Genomic DNA, 23,335 nt, shown 5'->3' on the forward strand with positions numbered 1-23,335 from the left:
AACAGCACTTAACAACAAGGATTTGAAAGGAGTAAAAGAAAGAAATTGACCTAGAAGCTTGATAATGGTGGTAGTAGTGGTTATGTGCCATGGAGTTGGTTCCGACTCCTCATCTTTCTCCCGTGGTAGTTTCAAACTGCTGACCTTGCGGTTCGCAGCCCGATTCATCACCACTACGCTACCAGAGCTCCTTTTGATAATGGTGTTGATGTTGTTATGTGCTGTGGAGTCAGTTCCAACTCATAGAGATCCTCTACAGGGTTTCCAGGGTTGTAAATCTTTACAGGAGCAGAAAAACCTTATCTGTCTCCTACAGAACGGCTGATAGTTTTGAACTGCCAACTTTGAGGTCAGCAGCCCGATTCGTAACCACTATGCTACCAGAGCTGCTTTTGATAATGGTGATTGTTGTTGTTGTTAAGTGCCATTGAGTCTATTCTGACCCATAGTGACCCTGTATAGGGTTTCCAAGGAGCAGCTGGTGAACTTGAACCGCCATTGATAATGGTTGTTGTTGTTGTTAAGTGCCATCGAGTCGGGTCCGACCCATAGCGACCCTGTACAGGGTTTCCGAGGGTGTAAATCTGTACGGGAGTAGAAAGCCTCATCTTTCTCCCGCGGAGCGACTGGTAGTTTCGAACCGCTGACCTTAAGGTTCGCAGCCCAATTCATAACCACTACGCTACCAGAGCTCCTTAGTAGGACTTAAATATGTGTAGAATTTGAGCTGGAGGAGATCATTTCAACGGAGACAGTGGGATTTATTTATTTAAATCCACTCTTATGAATGAAAATAACTGAAGGTGGCTTTCCTATTGATGGTGGTCAGCTGTATCATCCTTGAGTAGTGAACAGTGTTTGATTTTCTCTTACAGTTGTAACAATTGTTGATTACTGGGTTTCCTGACAACATTGTATGCAAGATCAGTTTAAGGAAGTCATAACAAGAAAGTAAAATGTATATAACTGTGGTACAGTGAGTTATTTTTACATGGCTTTTCTATCCGTGTCTTTATAACCCCCACCAAACAACTTTATCTTGATGGGTCTGGGTATGAGAAGGGTAGATGCTGATAGGATTCTGTGATTCACTTGTGAGTAATTGTTAAGAGTTGTGATTGTAAAAAACCTGGAACTCTAAAGTGGGAATTTGTCAGTTTTGCCACCATGCTGAGTATAAAATGAACCATCTCAAAAGCTGGAATGAGGGGGTATTACAACCAACATGAAAGAAGAGACAGGAGTGGAGTGTGTGCTTTGAACCCTGAGATATTTGAGTGTTGACCCTCCTCCACCCAGGAGACAAAGCTGTGACATCAGAGAAGCAGCAGAACCAAGAGGTAGAGCTGGGACAAAGGGATAAGCTTCCTGACTCAAGGAACAAGGAGAGCTGAGCGCCTTTGGGCAGGAGACTTGCTTGTGGAGTGGTGTGTCCCCAGGCACTTAGTCTGGGGAGCTAGGTTTGTGTGCCCACTAAGCCAGAATAGAGCTGAGGTTTCTAGCAGAGCGTAATGCTCTTTGACAATATATCAGCAGCTCTAAAAGAGTTTTGTAACATTGCCTAAGTAGGACAGATGTCAGCCCAAAGAGAAGCCAGCCTGTGGGAATGATGGAGAAGAAGCTGTCCTGACCAAAGAACTGTATCCTAAACATTTCCAATCCTGAATTCTAACCTGTTAACTTCTGTAATAAACGCCATAGTCTGTGAGTTCAATGGGGCCATTAACAATGAATTATTGAACCCACCTGAGAGGTAGAGCATGCTGTGTGAGGGACAGTTGGTATCAGAATTGGGAAGGAAGGTTGGGTGTTGGAGACATGTCTGACCTCAGTCTTGTAGTAATCAGCTTTGATGCTGATGAGTTTCTGTCTTATGAAGTCAGAGGAGGTGAAGTCAGAGGAGGTGGGACAACTTGCCTTCTCAGGTTTTATATCAATTCTTAGGAGAGCATGACAGTCAATCTTGGTGGATAAAGGCAGGTTCTAGTTACATTGTTATAGTTGTTAGATGCTGTAACTTTAGTTCTAACTAACTGCAACCCTATGTACAACAGAACATAACATTGCCTGGTCCCGTGCCATGTTTATAATCAATCCTGTTTGAGTCCATTGGTGCAGTCGCTCATTGAGAGTCTGCCTCGTTTTCAATGTACTAAACATAATGTTCTGATAACATGCCCAAAGTGCATGATACCAAGTTTCTCATCATGTTCACTTTAAGGAGCATTCTGGCTGTACTTCTTTCAAGATAGATTAGTTTGTTCTTCTATCAGTCCATGGTACTTTCCATATTCTTGCCAATGCCATTTTTGTTGTTAATTGCCATTGAGTCGTATAGGGTTTCCAAGGAGCTGCTGGTAGGTTTAAACTGCCAGCATTATAGTTAGCAGTCCAGTGCTTATCCTACAGTGCCACACCAGAACTGCATGGGCTCATTTCTAAAATCCCATTGACTTAATACTGCTATCAAGTAAATAGATTTCACTGCCCCATCTTTTCCCAGTCCTCTGCCAGCAAAGCTGTAGGTATATGGAAAGATACAAGAAAAGGAAGAGATTTTCTTGTGCTCTCCCCCTAGTCCCTTATTCTTTCCATCCTATTCCATTGATCTAGTGTCTTTTGAGAGCACTTGGCATATGCAACTTAGGAAATAACTCCTCATTTACCAACTGGAACACTTTGAGGACAGAAATGGTCAGGTAGTACACTGGGAAATAACTTGTCAAAATATTTCTGACTCATCTGCCCATAACTCCATCCTAGTGACTGCTTTTTATGACCAACACCATCTTTGCAGAAAGGAAGATACAGACCAGGTTCCAATGCTAGCTGTGTTAGTTCCCTGGTTTGACTAGTAGGCCACCTGGCTTCTACTTGTCTCAATCTTGTCAGTATTATTTTTATAGCAATTAATGAAATAACATTTGTGAAGGTGGATTATTATTTTAAGATGTTATTCTAATGTTAAGCAATGGTGATATTGTTATTAAGTCGCGTTGAGTCAATTCCAACTTACAGCTACCTTGTACGGAGTTTCTGAGGAGCAGTTGGTGGGCTTGAACCACCAACCTTGTGTTTCTCAGTCCAGTGCTTATCCTACAGCACCACAACAGGAGTCCTAAGTAATGATGATGGGCTATCATTATTGTCATGAGTATGAGGTGTATGAAAGCAAAGAAAGACTGAGACTTCTCCTCCTACACCTGCTCTGAAGACCTAAACCTGCTAAGCTCCCCCTTACATTCAACCAGATTTCTTCAGAGCCTTGGATTTTCTCTGGTCCCTTTCAGTCTGTGGTTTATTCTTTACTCATGCAATCCTTGATCCAACCAAGTAACACTAATTTAACTTCATTTGTGTTGAAGCCCTTGGAAACCCCTCTAAAGAAGAAAAATTGAAAACAATATACTAAGTACTTCCTCTTGGCCAGGTACTTTCTTTGCCAAAGATCTCTTTCCACAAGCCACTGACAATTCCCACAGAGAAGAAATTAGGAAGCCTTTGAAGCTGAGACCAATGGAAATTGCATTTTTATTAAAAGCAGTCTGTGGCTAGATGCATCCATCCCAGATACAAAATTAAATGATGCAATAAACTTATTCAAAGACAAAAAGCTATGACAAAATGCGTTGTGTCTCCCACTGAGTGTTAACAAAACATAGCTATAAATTTCCTTTGGTTGTCATTTGGGAAGCTGCACATTCTCAGCAGGTAATGTATCTGCCAGTTCTTCACTGGTGAATTCTGTTTCCCAGTTCTAATGAATAGAATATCAGGAATGCAGGATTCTTTGATATCTGACAGTTTTCAACCTTACTTGCTATCATCACTTCTGAATTTGGGAATAGCTAAGTCTCCTCTGGGTTTAGTTTCTGTTGCCCTTTTTACCTGCATTAACTGCAGAATAGGGAGTTGTGTTTCTTTGGTGAGGCCCATGTTTCATATATTAGAGATCAGAGCCAAGGAGGTCCAACCCACTGAGCCATGGCACAGATTCAAGGCTAGTAGCTCACACATTGACTCTGAACTTTGAGACAAATTCACAGCTTCTTACATGAAGCCATATATTTTCAGCGTTGCTTATCATTGAGTGAAGGGAAGAGTTGGAAAGAATACAGACCATTATATCTGGAAAGATGCAATGGTTTTACCATTGTTCCAATAGTTTAATAGTTTAACCATTACCATTGACCTAGCTTCCAGAACAAAAGAAGTGAACCCATGATCCAGATATGTCTCTTGGAAGCTGCTTAATTAAAAACCTTGTCAGGAATCCCAGTTGCCTTTGCATGCCAACTCCTAAACCCAGATGGAATGCTTTCTCTTGAACCTCACCAGAGAGGGCACTGGCTGGATGGCATTGAGCACTGTACCATTGATGAGACAGAGGGAGGGAAGCAATCAGTGTTTGCCCAGGTCCTACAGTCAATGGGTTTTCTCTCTGCAAGCGAGTCCGGCGGAATCGAAGGAAAGGTTAACTTGTTTTCTAGATAGAAGAGGCCTTTCTGGAGTATCACCTGCCTTGTTCTCAGTAGATGCTCCCCACCGGTAGGAGTTTCTTCACTGTCCTTAAGTCAAACCTGCTTCTGATGGACTCGCTCTCTTTTTATCAGGAAACAGCATCCTCCATTCGGCCGCTGACAGTGTGACCAGCGCAGTACAAAAGGCAAGCCAGGCCTTGAATGAGCGTGGGGAGCGGTTAGGCCGAGCAGAGGAGAAGACAGAAGACATGAAGAACAGTGCCCAGCAGTTTGCAGAAACTGCACACAAGGTAGGTGCAGCAGATGAACAGGGGTCTTAGCTTTGGGGTGTTGGAGTACTATTATGATGCCAAGAAACTTTTGAAAATATGTTTTCCATGATGGGATGTGCAAAATTAAGCCATTTTTGTTTTAATTGTCTCTTCACATAATTCCCATCTGCTGTTTAGTCAAATGTTGTATTGTATTAGGTAAATCTGCTGAACAAGAACTTTTTAGTGTTGAAGAGCAAAGATGTCAGTTTGAGGACTAAGGTGCACCTGACCCAAGCCATGGTGTTTTCAATAACCTCATATGCATGCGAAAGAAAGCTGGACAGTGAATAAGGAAGATCATAGAAGAATTGATGCATGTGAGTTATGGTGTTGGAGGAGAATATTCAAAGTACCATGGGCTGCCAAAAGAACAAACAGATCTGTGTTGGAAGAAGTGCAGCCAGAGTGTTGCTTGGAGGCCAGCATGGCCAAACTTCTCATACTTCAGATACATTGTCAGGAGGGACCAGTCACTGGAGAAGGATATCATGTTTGGTAAGGTGGAGGGTCAGAGAAAAAAAGGAAGACCCCCAGTGAAATGGATTGGCAAAGTGGCAGCATCAATGGGCTCAAGGGTAGCAATTGTGAGGTTGGCACAGAACCAGGCAGTGTTTCATTCTGTTGTGCACAGGGTCACTATGAGTCAGTACCGACTCGATGGCACTTAACAACAGCAACAACATTTACTAAGGAGTCCTAGTGGTATAGTGGGTCATGTGTTGGGCTGCTAACCATAAGGTCAGCAGTTTGAAGCCATCAGCTGCTCCATGGGAGAAAAATGAGGCTTTCTGCTATATTTACAGCCTCAGAAACCCTGTACAGGATCACTGTGAATCAGAACCGACTCAATGGCACACAATAGTAACAACATTCAGTAAGCACCTGAATCATGAAAGATGCCTTCTTATGCCTGTTTCTTGATCTCCTTTCATATTCTTTCATCTCTGCCTCTGCTTTTGTATCTTTGGGAAATGTGGGCCACATTTATGTTTCTGCCTAGAAGCTCAGGGTTCAAGTTTCAGGGAACAGGATGAAGGGAAAAAGGGGAAGAGATTAGTTAGCTCTCTCAGCATTTCCTTCCCTTGGCCTGTGCTCGAAAGAATCCAGAGAGGACCTGAGGCTGGCTCATGCTTACTTTTCCTTGCTGTCTCTTTCCCACCCTGAGCTAGTATCCTGTGTTCTTATCTCTTCCCTGTATGCATAACAAGCTCTAGTCCAAGGGCATTGAACACCTCATTGCTAGTTTCCCCTCTGAGAGAGTTATTATTTCAGGGCTTTGATTCTGACACTCCAAATTTAATGTGGTTATAACTGAAAGGTTCCCTCCTGCCTTCACATGTTTTAAATGGCATTTCCCTCATGACTCTGGGCACACAAATATGCATTCACACAATCACTAAGCACGGCACCCTTCAGGGTGGGAAAGGGGAGTTTTTATTGGCAGCCAGCTCTCTGTGGCTGTCACAAACCAAAGGAAAAAGAGGCCCTCCCTGTTGGTCAAGAGATAAAGAAGATTTATTAGTGTTCTGTGCTCCAGATCAAAGGGCGGTTCTTTTCTGGCTAAGGATTTGAATTTAGGTTTCCAGAAACAATGTCTACTGGTGACTTGTGTTGACATCTCGGAGTCATGATCTGAACCATCAGCTGTGCTTTTCCAGACCTTTGGGGGAAAAACTAATTTGTTTCTACAGAAAACCCCACTTCTGTTGAGGACACAACAATGGAGAACCTGAAAACTAAGGAGAAAAACACTCATAGCCCCATCTGAGTCCAGGTGGCCCTTCCAGAAATGTCTCCTGAAAGCTCACACTCAGATCCAACTGGAAGCCAATTTCTGAATGAATATTTCTTGCCTTCCCTTCCTGCATTACCTTTGCATAGACCAAAGTAATCATTGGCCCTCTGTCCTGGCGGGGCTGCCTATGGGTCTATCTAGAGTTCCTTGAGGAAAACTGGCCAGAAATGTCTGAAAATTGTCGACAACCCTGAAGGCCAGAGCCTCTTATTGCAGAGAGTGAAACTCAGATTTTAGGTTTTCATTCTCCTTTCTTCTCTTTTCCAGCTTTTGTGATACAAAAATAATGAGATGGAAATGCTAGAATTCCAGATCAAGCTTAATTTATAACAACAACAACTTAAGTGATTTAAAGGGGATGACAGTGGAAATCTGGGGAAACATTTAACTTGTTGATTTGAGGAAGAGGAGGCTAAATGGAATAACCTTATAACCGTCTCCAGGTCTGAGAAGGGTGATGGTATATCTTTCATATCTTATTACCCAGACTAAAACAATAAATAGTACACTGATAAAACTCTGCTAAAACAAGAGTTTAGGATAATGATTAAACCATGAACCAGGCTACCAGAAAGATTGTGAAATCGCTTTTCCTATAGGTGGAGTAAACAATACTTGGAGGCCATCCATGTAGACTTCCCACTCACAGGGAGTTGTACAAACACTGCATTGAATAACCTAACCAGATGGCCAGAATGTTTGTCCCTGGCAGTTCTATTTCCCTAATATTGCTAGTTAGTTGGGAAGTCAAAATGATCTTATGTTTGAATCCAATGCTGCCATTTACTATCTCAGAGACCTTAGACAAGTGCTTCATTTCTCTAAGCCCCAGTTTCCTCATTAGTAAAACAGGGCTAGTTCATAAAAGTACCAACTGCCTAGGATGTTAGGAGAACTGAATGAGTTCAAACCTATAAAGCTATTGGCATAGTGCCTGGCACATATAAATCTAAATTAATGTTAGATATAATTGTTATGGGTCATACAAACAATTAATGTTTTCAGATGCCAAATGAAAGGTTGGAATTTCAAGTCCACCCAGAGGTATCTCAGAAGAAATGTGATCTACTTCTAAAAAGTCAGCTGTGGAAAATCCTATGGAGTACAGTTCTGCTCTGACATACATGGAGTTGCCATGAGTCAGAATTGGCTTGATGGCAACTGGTTTACAATGATTTCCGTAAAGATAGTTCATGCTGAAGCTGCTGTGTTTCATCACGTAATGAGCACTGTAGGGGGCGTTGGAGAAATGTTACTGGAAAATGAGGATCCGTAGCACAGGGATAGGGAAGGAATAGCGGCAAAGGCATTATGCCTACCGTACTCAAAGGGAAAGTGGGTGGGAGGGCTTCCTGCAAAGCACTAATATTGTCTAAATACAGAGTAAGCCTGAAACAGCATGAAGGGTCTGGCGGAACAGAAACAGATTAGGCTATCAAAGCCCAATGAGCCTCTGGCTTTGGCCCATGAGAGAATCCACACCAACCAGTTGCCTACTTTTAGTGGAGATGACTGGGGTGGGATAGTTTGTTCTTGCTTTGGTTTCCCCTCCTATAAGTGTTCTAAGGGAGAGGAAGGGACTCATACATACCACCAAACACTATCAGATAAGATGAGGCTATTTTTCCAAGTACTAGCACTCCTGATTTGAACCCACTATAGGAGATTAATCATGAAGCTGTCATTTGACTGGCCTAGCCCTGGCCAGGCCTGTTTTTAAGGCTAGTAGGACTCAGAGTAGAGCCTGGACCTTCTAATCCCCAGACTCTGTTGACTCAAAAGAGTGGGCTGAGTGTACAAGAAGCAAGCAGTACACATAGTAGAGATCCAAGTAGAGGGAGACCCTTTCAAGTGATAGTTCCTTGGCATTCTTTGTGGAATAAGGATGCCCACCTCCAAGTAGAGAGAGCAGGGCACATCTTTCTAGACTGCAATAGACAAGGATCTTTAGCCTTCTAACTTTTCCCAGGACTCCCAGAAGGCCCAGGTTATTAGCAGTGGATCACTTTTGCATGGCCCTCACATCAAGAAACTTGGATGAGTATCTCCCATAGAGCAGATAGAAAATTATCCTTTCCCCCTGTTTACTCAGCACTGCCCCCCACACTCACACCCACCCCACCCCACCAGCTGCATTTAGTCCAGCTTGGATAAGCATAGTTCCTTCCTTAGCTGTGGGCTTGGCACAGCCCCAGCCCTTAGGAAAGTGTAACTAAACCACAGAAGCAGGTCTGCTCACTGTTCCCGGACCCAAAAGGCACAGCAGTGCAGTTTGGTCAGCACTTTGGCGGCCACCCCATCATGGACGGTGAGTCAGCAGGCCAAGTGTGTTATCCACACTTAGGCATCATCATATGATGTTTCCCACAGAAAGGAGTGTTCCTCTATCATGTTTTGCACAAACCTACATCTGTATTGGTAGGAGGGAATGTGGCATTTCTGTTCTCCAGGAGGGAATGACATGTCTGTCCTTATTACACACAACTGCTACCCTTAGGTCTCTGAGTCAGAAGAGACCTCAAGAACCCTGACCTCTTTAAGTCCCTTTCAACCCCAGTAATGATAATGACTTGTTGTTGTTACTTAGGTGTAGTCATTTGGTGGTAGCAATGTTTCCACTAGACTTCTAATCTAAGGGTCGCCAGTACAAACCCACCTAGAGATACAGAAGGAGACAGAGATACTGATCTGCTTGCATTAAGATCACAACCAAGAGAGTGCTACAGAGCAATAACACGTGGGCTCAACAGGAGTCGAAATCTACTCGACAAAAACTGACAACAATGACAGTTTATGTTGCACTGAAATAAAAAACTTTCCATGAGGTATTCAAAAAGCAAAACATATCAAAAGGAAATTTTAAACTGCTCTCCTTCAGAAACTCTGACATCTGAATTGGTCCATAAATATTTCAAGTTAGAGATGTTCTCATTAACTTATGAGGATACTGAGTTACGACTCTAAAGCCCAAGGCCATCCAGCAAGTTTACAGCAGGAAAACAACAGTACCAGAGTATCCTGACCCTATTCAATCCAGTACTCTTCCTACTCCACCACCCCCTTCCTTCTGCATTCTAAAGTCCCTAACTCACATTGAATAAAAAAGCGAAAAACAGCAAAAAAGCTAGGTAATGTAGGATGGTGTCATTTTTTACAACAACAACAAAAAAATGCCTCAAATAGCAAAATGTCTGTATTAGATTCCTGTTGTTTTTATTGTGTGCCATTGAGTTAGTTCCTAGAGCAGCTGGTGGTTTTGAACTGCCAACCTTGCAGTTACCAGTCTAGTGCTTGTCCTACACTACACCAGAGCTGCCAAAACTAGGTACCACAAATTGGGTGGGTTAAAACAACAGAAAGTTAGTTTTTCACTGTTTAGGGGCTACAAGTCTGAATCCAGAATGCTGACAGGCAATACTTTTTCTGAGGGCACTAGGGGAATGTCCTTCTTTGTCCTTACTTCCAGGGTTTGGTAGCTGCAGCCATTCAATGAATTGTTGCAACATCTGTCTAGTGTCTACCTTCATCTTCACATGGCTGATTTCTCTCTTTCTATTTCTCTGTCTGTGTCTCTTCTCCTCTTTTAATCAGGACACTAGTGATACTGAATTAGGGTTCACCCTTCTCATGTTAACTAATTATGCCTGCAAAATGCCATTTCAAAATAAGTTCACATTCACAGGTACTGGGGATTAGGACGGACTATAACATATCTTTTCGGGGACACAAATCAACCCATAACAATATCCAATTCAGTTGGGTTTCTGTGAAACTAAACAGGTTTCAGCCCCTCCTCGCTGGAGCTGTCCTGGGCATGATGCGAATGTCATTCCAGATGCACTCTTTTTTTTTTGATGTTTTATTGTGAATTATATGATAGTTTATATGGGAGAACATTAGTTTTACATTCATTGTATCGTATATCGTTTCATTGCCATGGTTACAATCCCCTCCATGCATCATCAACCAACCAAAGGGTACACCCTAAAAGCCTGCCCCCGGTCGTCAGCACACAGCCCCATCTCCCTCTCTGTGTCTAAAGTCCCCAGCCACTCCATCTCTCCACGTCATTGTCTCTGCCTCCATCTTAGGCACCACTGCTTCTGTAGATAGGGTCCTGCTCTCTGCTTTTCTCCCTTCATGGTCCCAGGGGCCTCCACTCCTAGACTACAAAATCAATCACTCCCCTCCTTGCTACAAAACATCTACCTTTACATTTCCAACCCTCACAATCAGTCCTGATAACAATTCTTCACTACTATATCACAAGAGACCTATGCACCAGATGCGTTCTTGTGGTAACCAGGACCTGGTTTATGCAGCAACGCAGTCATTGCTCAAGATGAATGACTGTGGGTGAATCGCACAAGCCCACTGATTGAAGGTTAACAGCTCAGTGAATACTGGGACAGCAGCACTGATCAAGTATTTATGGTTGGTATTCATTATGCACAACACTTAACCATTCTGAGTTGATTTCAGTGGTCTGTGTTGCTAAACAATGTATCAAGACTAGAGGCAAATCAAGACATAGAGGCTATACAGCAGAGAGGCTGGGGACAGGGGACAGATCTGAGTTGAGACCTGGCTCTACAGTTGCTTTCACCAACATCGTACACTGGACTGCAAACTCTTTGAAGTCAGGTGTTGGTCACCACCTCCTCCATTCTTGGTAGAAGCCCACAACACTTAGCACGTCAGCCTGGACACACTCGGTAATTCACAAACACTGGGACTGACTGCTGGTATAAATGCTAGGTAAGTAAGTCCTGTGGGATTCTCCTGCTAAGAGTGGCTTCTCCAGAGAGAGACAGAAACTTCTCAATACCTTCAGCAGAGGCTTCTCAATACCAGTACCAGTACCTGTGCATCATTTATTCCAACTGATGGTGACCCCGTGTGTACAATGCAGAAGTGTGCTCCCTAAGGTTTTCAGTGGCTGATTTTTCAGTAGCAGATTATCAGATATTTCTTCTGAGGTGCCTCTGAGTAGACTTGACCTGTCAGTATTTTGTTACCAGCTGAGTGTATTAATCACTTTTACCACCATGTATTAAAGGCTTCAAGCAGAGATTAATTTAGTAACATGAAGGCTAGGTCCACAGGTCCCCTCTCCGTCACGTCCTGGCATGGTCTGCATTCACAGCATGTGAAGGCAATGTTGACCTGACTTTGCTGGTGACCTAGCTCAGACAACAGTCCCAGGATAATAACTTCTCAGTCAAAGCCATCAGGAGTTGGAAAGGGAAGACTCAGGATGTTCTGGGTTATGCTGGAGAAATGGGATCAGTGACATTTTCTAGGAAATCCAGAAGACCACTGACTGGCATCCACTACACTCTTCTGTCAGTTTGTCAATCTGTGGTGGCTTATGTGTTGCTGTCATGCTGGAAACTAAGTCACAGGAATTTTAAATACCAGCAGTGTCATCCATGGTAGACAGGTTTCAGTTGAGCTTGCAGACTCAGACACACTAGGGAGGAGGGGCGGAGTACTTCTGAATGTTTAGCCACTGAAAACCTTATGACTAACAGTGGAACGTTGCCAGATCTGCTGCAGGAAGATGAGCTCCTCAGATTGGAAGACACTCAAAATATGACTAGGGAGGAGCTGCCTCCTCAAAATACAGTTGAATATGATGATGCAAATGGAGTACGGCTTTCAGGACCTTCATTTGCTGATATGCACAACTCAAAATGAGGAGAAACAGCTATAAACATCCATTAATAATTGGAACATGGAATGTACGAAGTATGAATCTAGGAAATTTGGAAGTTGTCTTCTTAGGCTGGGTTATCTAGAGAAGCAAAACCAGTAAAATTTACGTCAAGGAAATGGCTCACAATTGTAGACATGGGAGAGTCCCAAGTCTCAGTGAGATGAACCAAGATCAGCAGGCAGGCAGGTCAGGTAAAAAGACAGGCAGGCAGACAGGAAAACAACTGATTCAAGTCCAAACAACCAGATTCAAGTCCAAACAACCACTGATTCAAGTCCAAACAGCCAGAGGTTGGAGGACAAGCTATGCAAAATCCAGACCCAACAGAAAAACAAGCAAGCTGTGCCTGAGTGTCTATTTTATTGGAAGGATAAACACTCGACCACAAGGTCAGTTTGAACTGCAAGGTCGATGGTTCAAACTCACTAGTCATTTCTCAGAAACCCTATGCAAGGTCGTTATGAGTCAGAACTAATGCGACAGCACTTAATAGCAATAAAAACAGGCCACACCACCAAGGAAACATCTTTTTAATTGATGGGCTGCTCATAGCCAATCACTGTAGAGTTAATTACACTGTATTAGATCTTACCATGAGGATAATCACATCTCAACTGCCAAACAATTGGGAATCCTGGCCGAATCAAGCTGACACAAAATCTTAAGCACAGTTGTCAAAAATGAAATGGACCATATAAACATCGATAACCTAGACGTTAGTGAACAGACACGGACTGGTATTGGCCAATATGAATCTAACAATCATATGGTTTACTATGCCAGATGACAGATTACAGAGGAATGGTGTTACATTCATCACCAAAAAGAAAATTTCAGTATCTAGAAATACAGTGTGATAGACTAATATCCATACGTCTACACAGAAGAACATTGGTGTGGCACTGTGGGTTAATGAGCTGGACTGCAAAGTTGGTTTGATCCGTAAGATAGGCAGTTCAAGCTGACCAACCACTCCTTAGAAACCCTATACAGAGTCATTATGGGTCAGAACTGACTCGACATCACTTAACAACAACAACTATTCAAATTTACTCACCAACCACTAAAGCTGGTGATGATGAAATTGAAGAATTCTACCATTTCAGTCTGAAATTGATCAAATATGCAATCAAGATGTATTGATAATTACTGGTGATTAGGATACAAAGATTGAAACAAAGAGGATCAGTAGTTGAAAAATATGGCTTTGCTGATAGAAATCATGCTGGAGAGCACATGTTAAAAATGTCAAGATCAATGCATTATTCATTGCAAATACCTTTTTAAAACAACATAAAAGACGACTATACAAATGGCCCACACCAGATGGAATACACAGAAATCAAATTGACTGTTACATCTGTGGGAAGAAATGGTGAGAAAGCTCCTTATTATCAGCCAAAACAAGGCCAGGGTGGAACAGACCATCAGTTAATCATATGAAAGTTCAAGCTGAAGCTGAGGAAAATGAAAATGAGCCCATGAGATCTCAAATATGACCCTGAACATATCCCACCTGAATTTAGAGATCATTTAAAGAACAGATTTGATGCATTAGACATTAAAGACCAGAAGACACTTGATGCATTAGACATTAAAGACCAAAGACCAGGATGACATTATCAACATTATACAGGAAGAAAGCAAAAGGTCACTAAGAAGACAAGTAAGAAAGGAAAAACCAAAATTCATGTCAGAAGGAAGTCTGAAATTTGCTCAATAGCATAGGGTTGCTAAAGCAAATGAAATAAATAAGGAAGTAAAAGAAATGAACAGAAAATATAAAGGACAGCTCAAAAAGACAAAGTAAAGTATTATAGTAAAATGTGCAACAACCTAGAGTCAGAAAGCCAAAAGGGAAGAAGTCACTCAGCATTTCTCAAGCTGAAAGAACTGAAGCAAAAATTCCAGCCTCAACTTGCAATACGTAAGTGTTCCATTGGCAAAATATTGAATGATGTAGAAAGCATCAAAAGAAGATGGAAGGAATACACAGTCACTGTACCAAAAAGATGGTCGATGTTCAGCCACTTCAAGAGGTAATATATGATCAAGAGCCAATGGTACTGAAGGAAGAAGTCCAAGGTACACTGAAGGCATTGGCAAAGAACAAGGCTCCAGGAATTGTAGAACTACAAATTGAAGTCTTTCAACAAACTGATGCAGCACTGGAGGCACTCTTCTATGCCAAGAAATTTGGAAGACAGCCACCTGGCCAACTGATTGGAATCGATCCATATGTGTGTACATTACAAAAAGAAGTGACCCAATAGAATGTAGCAATCATCAGACAATATCATTAACATCACATCCAAGTAAATTTTTGCAAAAGATAATTCAGAAATGGCCAAAGTTGGAAGCTGGAGTCAGACAAGGACGTGAAACAAAGGATATAATTGCTGATGTCACATGGAGCTTAGCTGAAAGCAAATAATACCAGAAAGATGTTTACCTTTGGACTATGCAAATGATTTTGATGTGTGGCTCATGAAAAGCTATGGATAACATTGTGAAGAATGGATATTCCAGAATACTTAATTGTGCTCATGAGGAACCTGTACATAGACCAAGAAGCAGTCATTAGGACAGTACAAGGGGATACTGAATGGTTTGAAATCAGGAAAGGTGTGTGTCAGAATTGTATTCTTTCACCATACATATTCAATCTGTATGCTGTGCAAATAATATGAGAAACTGGATTGTATGAACAAGAACATGGCATCACGATTGGAAGGAGATTCATTGATAATGTGCTATATGCAGATGACACAACCTTACTTGCTGAAAGTGAAAAGGACTTACTTACTCATAAAAATCAAAGATCACAGCCTTCAGTATGGGCTGCACCTCAATGTAAAACAACAAAAATCCTTACAACTAGACCTATAAGCAATATCTTGATAAATGGAGAAAATATTGAAATTGCCAGAGTCTTAATTTTGCTTGTATTCCATATGAACTCATGGAAGCAGGTCAAGAAATCAAATGATGCATTCACATTAAACCCATGTTAAAGTTCCAAATTTTACAAGCACAGTTTGTTATCCTACCAGCATCTTCTCCCATCTCTTCTTACCCAGATCTATTAGGGAAAAACTGTTGTTTGATGGGGGTTTTACAAAGACTATAAACAGAAGAGCCATATGAAATAATGTAATGTGCTGTAACCTTGCTCATTCCTAGAAGACAGAGAGTCTGGTCATGATAGAGATGACGGGGCTTTCTACAATGGTAGTGCCTGTGCTTTGCCCAGAGGAGGTCTGAATTCTAGAACCCCATTCCCTGCCCCATCACTCCCACCTTCTTGTTGCTAGTTGTCATAAAGATAATCCTGACTCATGGCAACTCCATGTTTGCAGAATAGAACTGCTCCATAGGGTTTTCACAGCTGCGACCTTTCAGAAGCAGAGCACTATGCCTGTCTATCTTGGGTAGGTTTGAACCACCAACCATTCATCTATTAGCCAAGTGCTTAACCATTTGCATCCCTCAGGGTACTTCTACTACCCTTAACTCCAGAATTTTTTCTCTAATGGCAGACACTGTGCACAATTCATTGCAACACAGCCTCACTGTGCTTTGATTCACATCAGTATATTGACTTCTTGAAAAAGATCTAGCTAAGAAAAGCAACCAAATATATTGCCATTAAGTTGATTCCAACTCGCAGTGACCCTATATAGGATTTCAGATGCTATAAATCTTTATGGGAGCAAATCGTCTCATCTTTCTTTTGCTGAGCCACCCATGGATTTGAACCACCGACGTTGCATTTAACAGTCCAGTGCTTATTAAATTTTATGCCCTGTACCTGATGCTGCAGTGGTTAAGTGTTAGGCTGCTAACTACAAGGTCAGCAGTTCAAACCCATCTGCCATTCCACAGGAGAAAGATAAGGCTGTCTATGCCCATAAAAAGTGTAAGTTCTTGGAAACCCTATGATGGTTCTATGTCCTATAGGGTTGCTGCAAGTCTGAATTGACTCAATGACCATCAGTATGGACTCCAACTGCATTTGAAAAACTACTGTATGATATAGTGATGTTTTGTGTTCTTATTCATAAAGATCTAACAAGTGTAACAACAATTGAGAGGATGGCATAGGACCAGGCAGTGTTTCATTCTGTTGTGCATAGAGTCGCTATGAGTCAACACCAACTCAACGGCACCTAACAATAACATTTCTTATGGAGTCCTGGTGTGACGCTGCAGGATAAGCTTTGGACTACAAGGTCACTTTGAACTGCAGGTCAGTGGTTCAAATTCACCAGTCACTCCACAGAAACACTATGCTCGGTCGCTCTGAGTTGAAACTGACTTGCCAGCATTTAACAACAACAGCATTTTTCATATAGGTGAGAGGAGTAGTAATTTTGAATTTGGACTGTTGTTCAACCCTGGTCAATAACACAGTTTTGTTGGCAAGGGCTTTGAACTTGGTTGAATGTCCAGGCTGGATATTAAATGAGTTGTTGCAGACTGTCTCTACATTTATTGATTTCTAAAGCTCTGGTAGCATAGTGATTACGAATCAGGCTGCTAATCTCACAGTCAGCAGTTCAAAACTACCAGCTGTTCCGCGGGAGAAAGATGAGGCTTTCTGCTCCTGTAAAGATTTGCATCCTTGGAAACCCTGTACAGGGTCGCTATGAGTCAGAACGGACTCCACAGCACATAACAACAACAACAATGCTTTATGAACTCTCAGCAAACACGTGCTTTTGAGGGGTGTTGGTTTTCCAGGATAACTAGTAACCTGGGAACCCAGAAGCCTTTGTTCAATTCCTAGCTGTCCTCAGGATAAGTCACTTTTCTCTCTGTGCGTTGGTTTTTCCATGTGTTCCCTCAGTGGAATAGAGAAACACCACTCAGTACTCTTCCCCACCTAGCCACATACACCAACAATTTTAACAAATGCAGTATTTGGTGAACTGTTTGGTGAAATGTTGCTCATTTGCTAGGGAGCAAAGATAGTGACTTCTTTACCCAGTACTTTTCATGGAGTGAAAAGCTATTGCTATTAATAAAGTCTTATGTCATCCTTCTCTCCTTAGCTTGCCATGAAGCACAAATGTTGAGAAACTGCCTAAGCTGGTGATCCCTTAGGAGGAATAGAAGAGTTTGTTCAGCAGTTTTTACAAGAATTCTGGACCTCTGCTTGCTTCTTTTTTCCAACTTATGGACATTGAAGTTTTTTGGTTTTCTTTTTCAAATGTTAATACAAAAGAAAAAAAGTTGTGTTTATACATTTTCCTAATGATCTTGCTAAAAATGCTACATTCCCATTAGCTTCATTTTGAGTTTTTCCCTGACTTGTGTATGTGTGTATGTCTTCCTTTAAAAAATGTTTTATATAGTTTGAATATGAAATGTAAACTAGGTCTAAACTAGTACCATGTTATGTTTTGGTTTTTATTTCATTATTAAGCAGGAAGACATTCCAATGTGGTGGCATCAGATATTATTGTTTCGGTATAAAAATAAAAATCAAGCAGTGATTGATTTCACTCAGTCTCCTGCCCTACCTAAGCTTACATAGAAGGTTAAAATTCTGTATCCTAAGGCATAAATCTGTACCATGGAAAACAATTGGATTTATCAGGAAACCAGCAGTCTTAGATTTTGCTCTTTATGTAGTCGTATTTCGCATGAGCCATCACCAGCATTCAAAAATACAAATCAGTCATGATAGAAATCTTTCTGAGCTGTAACTCTCAAACTTAAGTTATTTCAGATTTAAATTGTTAAAAAAAAAATTTAATCCCACTACTTGGTTCCAGACTGATTATTTGGAATTGTCATATGTAAAATCTAATTTGAGATAAGAGAACTAAGGAAAAGCCTCCTTAGAAACCTCTGTACTTTCCTGGCTGTTTGTCTCTCCTGTCATTGTACCAAGTGACAGTAGCTGGTATTAAAAAGAACTTGGATTTTTATCAAAAATTGATCTGTTAAGATAAAGGTCTGTGTAAATGCTAATGTGAAAAGATACTACATTTTAAAAAAAATTTCACAAAAGTCATGTGTATTTTAGAGACTCTCTTGCATTGTCCTTGGAAAATGGCCTCAGTTCCTTGGTATTGGATTTACGGGCGTTTTGATGTTGGTATTATTCTTGTCTATTTATTTAATGTAATTTAAATTATGGTTCTCTTGACAAATTGCATTTCATGATAATTGCAACTTTCTTTCTCTGACATAAAACAGCACAGTTATGAAGACTTTATGTTGCAGTCAGATTTAATAAAGTTGGTTGATACACCTCCTGACCTTGTATTCCCTCCCTACATTGCTGGGTTTGGAATCTGCAAGTTCTGTGTCCTGGTGGGTTAAAATGCTAACCTAAAAGCTGGGCTTTTTCTTCTTTAAACAAGGAGGCAGGATCAACATCCCAGGCTCATCCTCAGTGTCCTGCTTTAATGCATTCATTTTACGCTTCAGAGTCCATTTCTCTGCCTTTCTACCTATTGAGTCCAACTATTGTAGTCTCCTACATAGCGGTGGAAAATGATGCTTGGGTCATTAGTGTTGATTTAAAATAGTCTAAGATCTCCTAATAAAACATACCTAGAGACACAGACAATTTTAATTACTGGGATAAAGAAAAGGATCTCTTTTGCAGCCCATGTTAAATGGGAGATGATATTTGCCTGACACAAATTTCTGAATCCTCTTAAGGAGGTGATCCAGTTAAGGAATATACAATTTATATTGTAAATTGATATGCTTACTGTTATATTTTGTGCTTTACATTTGGTTTCTTAAACATTTAAAGAAGCAAGGAACTTGCCATCTGGTGAGTGTCATTGGGAGCACTAATAATTTCTTTTAGAAAAGCCCCAGATATCATTTCAGATAGGGTTTGTCAGCAGACCTCAGTTCGGAAAACACACACACAGTGACATACACATACACATTTCATTATCTTTTCATTCTATTTGTCCACAAACTTTTTGAAACCCTGCTTCAGAGATAGTTGGCATGAATAATTCAAAGGGTAAATCTAAAACTCCTGAAAGTTGGCCAAACTCTCAAGAATAAATTTGGTTGCCAACTGTCTAACAACAGTGTTTGGGAAGCTATTTCTGAAGTAGTGAAAGATGAGGTCATAAGCGTACTGTGAAATTTGAAACTCCTCCTCCCTATTGTGATCATTACTTGTCATAAATAAATAGCCCTCACCTTGCCCTCTCCCCTCAAGCTCTGAATATCCTTTTGGATGTCAATCTTATTGAAAAGATCCTGGCTTAGAAGGAAGCCCATCTGAATCTTTATTAGCTTCCTTTATTAGCTACAGTCAGTGGTTATGTCCTTGAGTTTCCGGTGTCAAACTCCTTCCTAGGCCTCCCCAAGAGAAGTCTTCGAACAGCAATCCCTGTGTCTCCTCTACCTCCCAGCCTCTTGCAGAAGAGTCCCATGCTAACACTGGTGGTATTCCTAGCTATCCTTTTGTGGGCGGTGCTGCAATATAAAAACTTAATCCAGTTTAACCTAAAGAAACTTGCTAAAATGACACCGCATTTGGGACCAATTCATTTGGATGAGCTTGCTAGAAGACTTAATTTCTGTTGATTTCTGCACTTCACTATACATTTTGGGAATATTAGATATCTGTGAAGGACTCCTTAAATTGTATTGACAGTGCATAAAGAAAAGAAACTTCCCAGTGTTACCACTTCCTGGAACGGAGCTGTAGTAGTCTTCACTAGTATCATTAGGTATCTGTGTACAGGAAGTATACAGTTATTCAGGTTAATGTTTCCTATTAAAGAATGTATTTGTAAAATGTAACATGATCAGTAGTTAACTTTTTTTAAGTGCTGAAAAAATAAAGATTATGTGTTAGACTTATAAGTACAGTGAAATTTGTTTTTCGCCTACTTTTGTGACTAGCAAAGGTTGTACATTTATGTAAACAATATTTACATAATTCCCTAAATATGGGATATTAAAGATAAGTTTCACTCTTCGTTTTCAAAAGTGTGACATTGCTAAATTCTGATGTACAGTTATTATTTCTTCACAAGTTCTCTAAGATGTCAAATAGAATCTTTGTTTCATTCAGAGACAAGTTAACACCTGCTCTATTGTTCATTATTACAGCAAATACTAATTTTGTCATTAAATATTTTAACTCTGTGATGAAAGTTTGTTTCTGTTATTTGTGAGCTGTATAAAATATACCAGACAGGTAGGCATCAACACATTTTGATCTTGTGTGTCTTTAAAAGACCCCAAGACATGCTAATTCTAGCATGATGATACAGTTTCCTTATATACATTCCAATGGGAAAAACAAAGACAAAAGGTTTCTATTCAACAAAAGTTAAGTATTCCTTCTAATGAGTAAAGCAATTAATCCAATTAATAGTTACCTGTCTGCTGATATTAATTACATGCCAAACTCAGGTACTCGTGGTTCAACATGTGGCTTCATTCAGCAGACTAGTTTCATACTCTGTTAAATTAGAAAGAAGATTTGATCACATATCAATATATTTTTATGGGAAGCAAGTGTAACTCATTATATTGCCCCATTTACTTTCAAGATGAGAAACTTGGAATACTACAGTAGCGAAACAGCTGTCTCTGGGGTTTCTGGACAATTGGTAAAGGGGGTGGGACTTTGAAATCTATCTGGGAGAACTAAAGGTGGATGGGAAAGGCTGAAGTCTCCACTTCTCAGAAGAGAAAGGAAAGAAATATGGTTAAATTAATTATGCATTTAAAGGTACCAGGTCTTGTGTATTACATTATGCATAAACTGGTTATCTTACAAAAATGATCATTTTTCTTAATGTAAGTTTTACCTATACAACAATCAGTTCTCAAAATTTATGGGATAATTATTTTAAAACTATATATATATATATATATATATATATACACACACACACACACACATACATTTTGTTGTTGTTATTAGCTGCCATCGAGTCGGTACCAACTCATAGTGACACTGCACAACAGAACAAAACACTGCCCAGTCCTGGGCCAACCTCACACTATGTATGTGTGTGCGTTTGTGTGTATTGGAATCCTGGTGTGACCCTGTAGGATAAGTACTGGACCACACTGTTGGTTTGAACTGTAAGGTTGGCATTTCAAATTCACCAGCTACTACTCGGATACACAACACAGGGTCGCCATGAGTCAGACCTGACTCGATGACACTTAAAAATACATATATATATATACATGTATATATATTTATAATCAATGAAGTGCCTTTTCCTCTGCTATTAATGATCATGCTTGGAGAAAAAATGATTGACTTAATCATAGTCATCATCCACCTAAGCAAGGAGACTGGGACCTGGATAAGGAGAAGGGGGAGGAGGAAAAAGACCAGAAATAAATTTCAAACCAAAATGCAAATATTTGAATCTCTCTCATTGATGATATCTATTCTGTGTTCTTCTTCACCTGGTATGGGCTAGCCTTGGGGGTAGCTACACATGTATGCATGTACATGTACACATATGTAGCTGGCATGGAGAAAAGAGCTCCACTGGGGCCCTTGATTCCCTCAGGAAGTCATCGTGTGGCATCTTCTTGCCCACCTGGATGTGGACAGGCAGGTGGCAGTATTCTCAGCTGTCAGAGACACTGGAAAATGTCTAAATTGTGGCATGGCAGAGCATGAGCAATTTAAAGACTTGAGACCTGGAAAGAGAACATATCCCACCCACAAGGAATGTTTCACTTTGTTTTTTGGCATGTGAATGCACTAAACAGTCCTCTTGAACAATACTGTGCAAAAGAGGCATTTTCTTTTGTTTTGCTTTTAGAAAACCCAGAAATTAGATCTTAACTGACTTTGTATAGCCAGAACTAGCCTGAGGGAAAACTGGTCTTCATTGATCCTTCCACCCCCTGCCTTGTTAGCAGTCCCCTTTCTTCCGTCCATGCCCTCTTGGCTTTACTCCCTTCTCAAGCAGTTCTTCCATCCTAGCTGCAAGTCACAGTCACATGGGGGCTTTTAGAAATACATACAGTTCACCCTCAAATTTGTCTTTTTGGTGTCACTGATCTTTTGCAAGGAAAAAAATATTAGTCCAGCAGGCCCCAGATGATGGTACAGTACCTGGCTTTCCTGGATGCTTACTAGATTTAAACCAGCAAGTTAAAGCTGTCAAGGAAATTAACTGTAATGTGCGTTTAAGCCCTATTACTGCTATAGTGTAACCTGCTGCCGTGACCCCCATTTTATTTTGTCCCTTGAGCCTCATTTGGAGTCTCAGGATTTCCTGAGTTGTTTTTCACTTCCCATCCTTCCCCTCCCTGATGTTTTCTGCCATAGTTTCTTCTTTCTGCTCATGAGTCATAATTGTGAGCATCCTGGGTCTGCAAGGTATTAGGACGCACTGTATGCTGGTCAGTTAGACAATGCAGCCTCATCTTCTTCAACCCCACATGAAGGAACAAACACACCTAAGTTGATTGTGAATGGGCTTCTGATGTGTATAGTCATTGTCCTCACGTTGTGTCTCTTAGATTTTTTTAAATGCTATCGATTCTCCCATAGGGAGGTAAGTTGTTTAGTGTGTGCGTGTTGTTTGTTTTATTAGAGTGTGTATTTTCTTCCTGTCTTTGTGTGCTGGCGCAGCCCAATGATGCCTGCTTAAATGGGGTCTGGCCCCATCACACATTGAGACTTAGATGTGTCAAAGGTTACACAGGAACTGCCAGCCATGCGAGTCCCAGGTGTTACTTGTCAACATTAGCTATGGAGCCTCTCTCCTGTAACATTGTATTACAATTGCTTTACCACTTTGATGATTTCTCAGATGACACAGAAGGGGTAAAAATGTGCCCAGGAATTCTCTTGCGCTTTACCCCGACATCTAAAACTTGGCCTGGATGATTCATGATTTCCCAAAAGAACTTCCGCTTCCTCCTCTGACGATGTACACCAAATAATCTGTTAATTTGAACACAGCATTCACCTTAAAGTTTCTTCGAGTTCTCCTTAAAACCAGTCTTTTCTTTTACTACTCCAGGAAGGAAAATCTGATTCCTATCG

At 40.8% G+C, this 23,335-nt stretch overlaps 1 protein-coding gene across 1 annotated transcript in view; it reads left to right on the forward strand.

Annotated features, from left to right (window-relative positions):
- Window positions 1-17,603, forward strand: part of LOC102829266 (syntaxin-binding protein 6-like) — a 248,891-nt gene extending 231,288 nt beyond the window's left edge. The window contains exons 4-5 of the mRNA XM_006835374.1: window positions 4,614-4,771; window positions 17,364-17,603. Of these exons, the coding sequence (XP_006835437.1) occupies window positions 4,614-4,771; window positions 17,364-17,387 (182 nt within the window). The 3' untranslated portion in view covers window positions 17,388-17,603. The remainder of the gene's footprint in view (window positions 1-4,613; window positions 4,772-17,363) is intronic.
- Window positions 17,604-23,335: the final 5,732 nt, after the last annotated feature.

This window comes from Chrysochloris asiatica, unplaced genomic scaffold, assembly GCF_000296735.1.
Source record: "Chrysochloris asiatica unplaced genomic scaffold, ChrAsi1.0 scaffold00017, whole genome shotgun sequence".
Classification (NCBI taxonomy): domain Eukaryota; kingdom Metazoa; phylum Chordata; class Mammalia; order Afrosoricida; family Chrysochloridae; genus Chrysochloris; species Chrysochloris asiatica.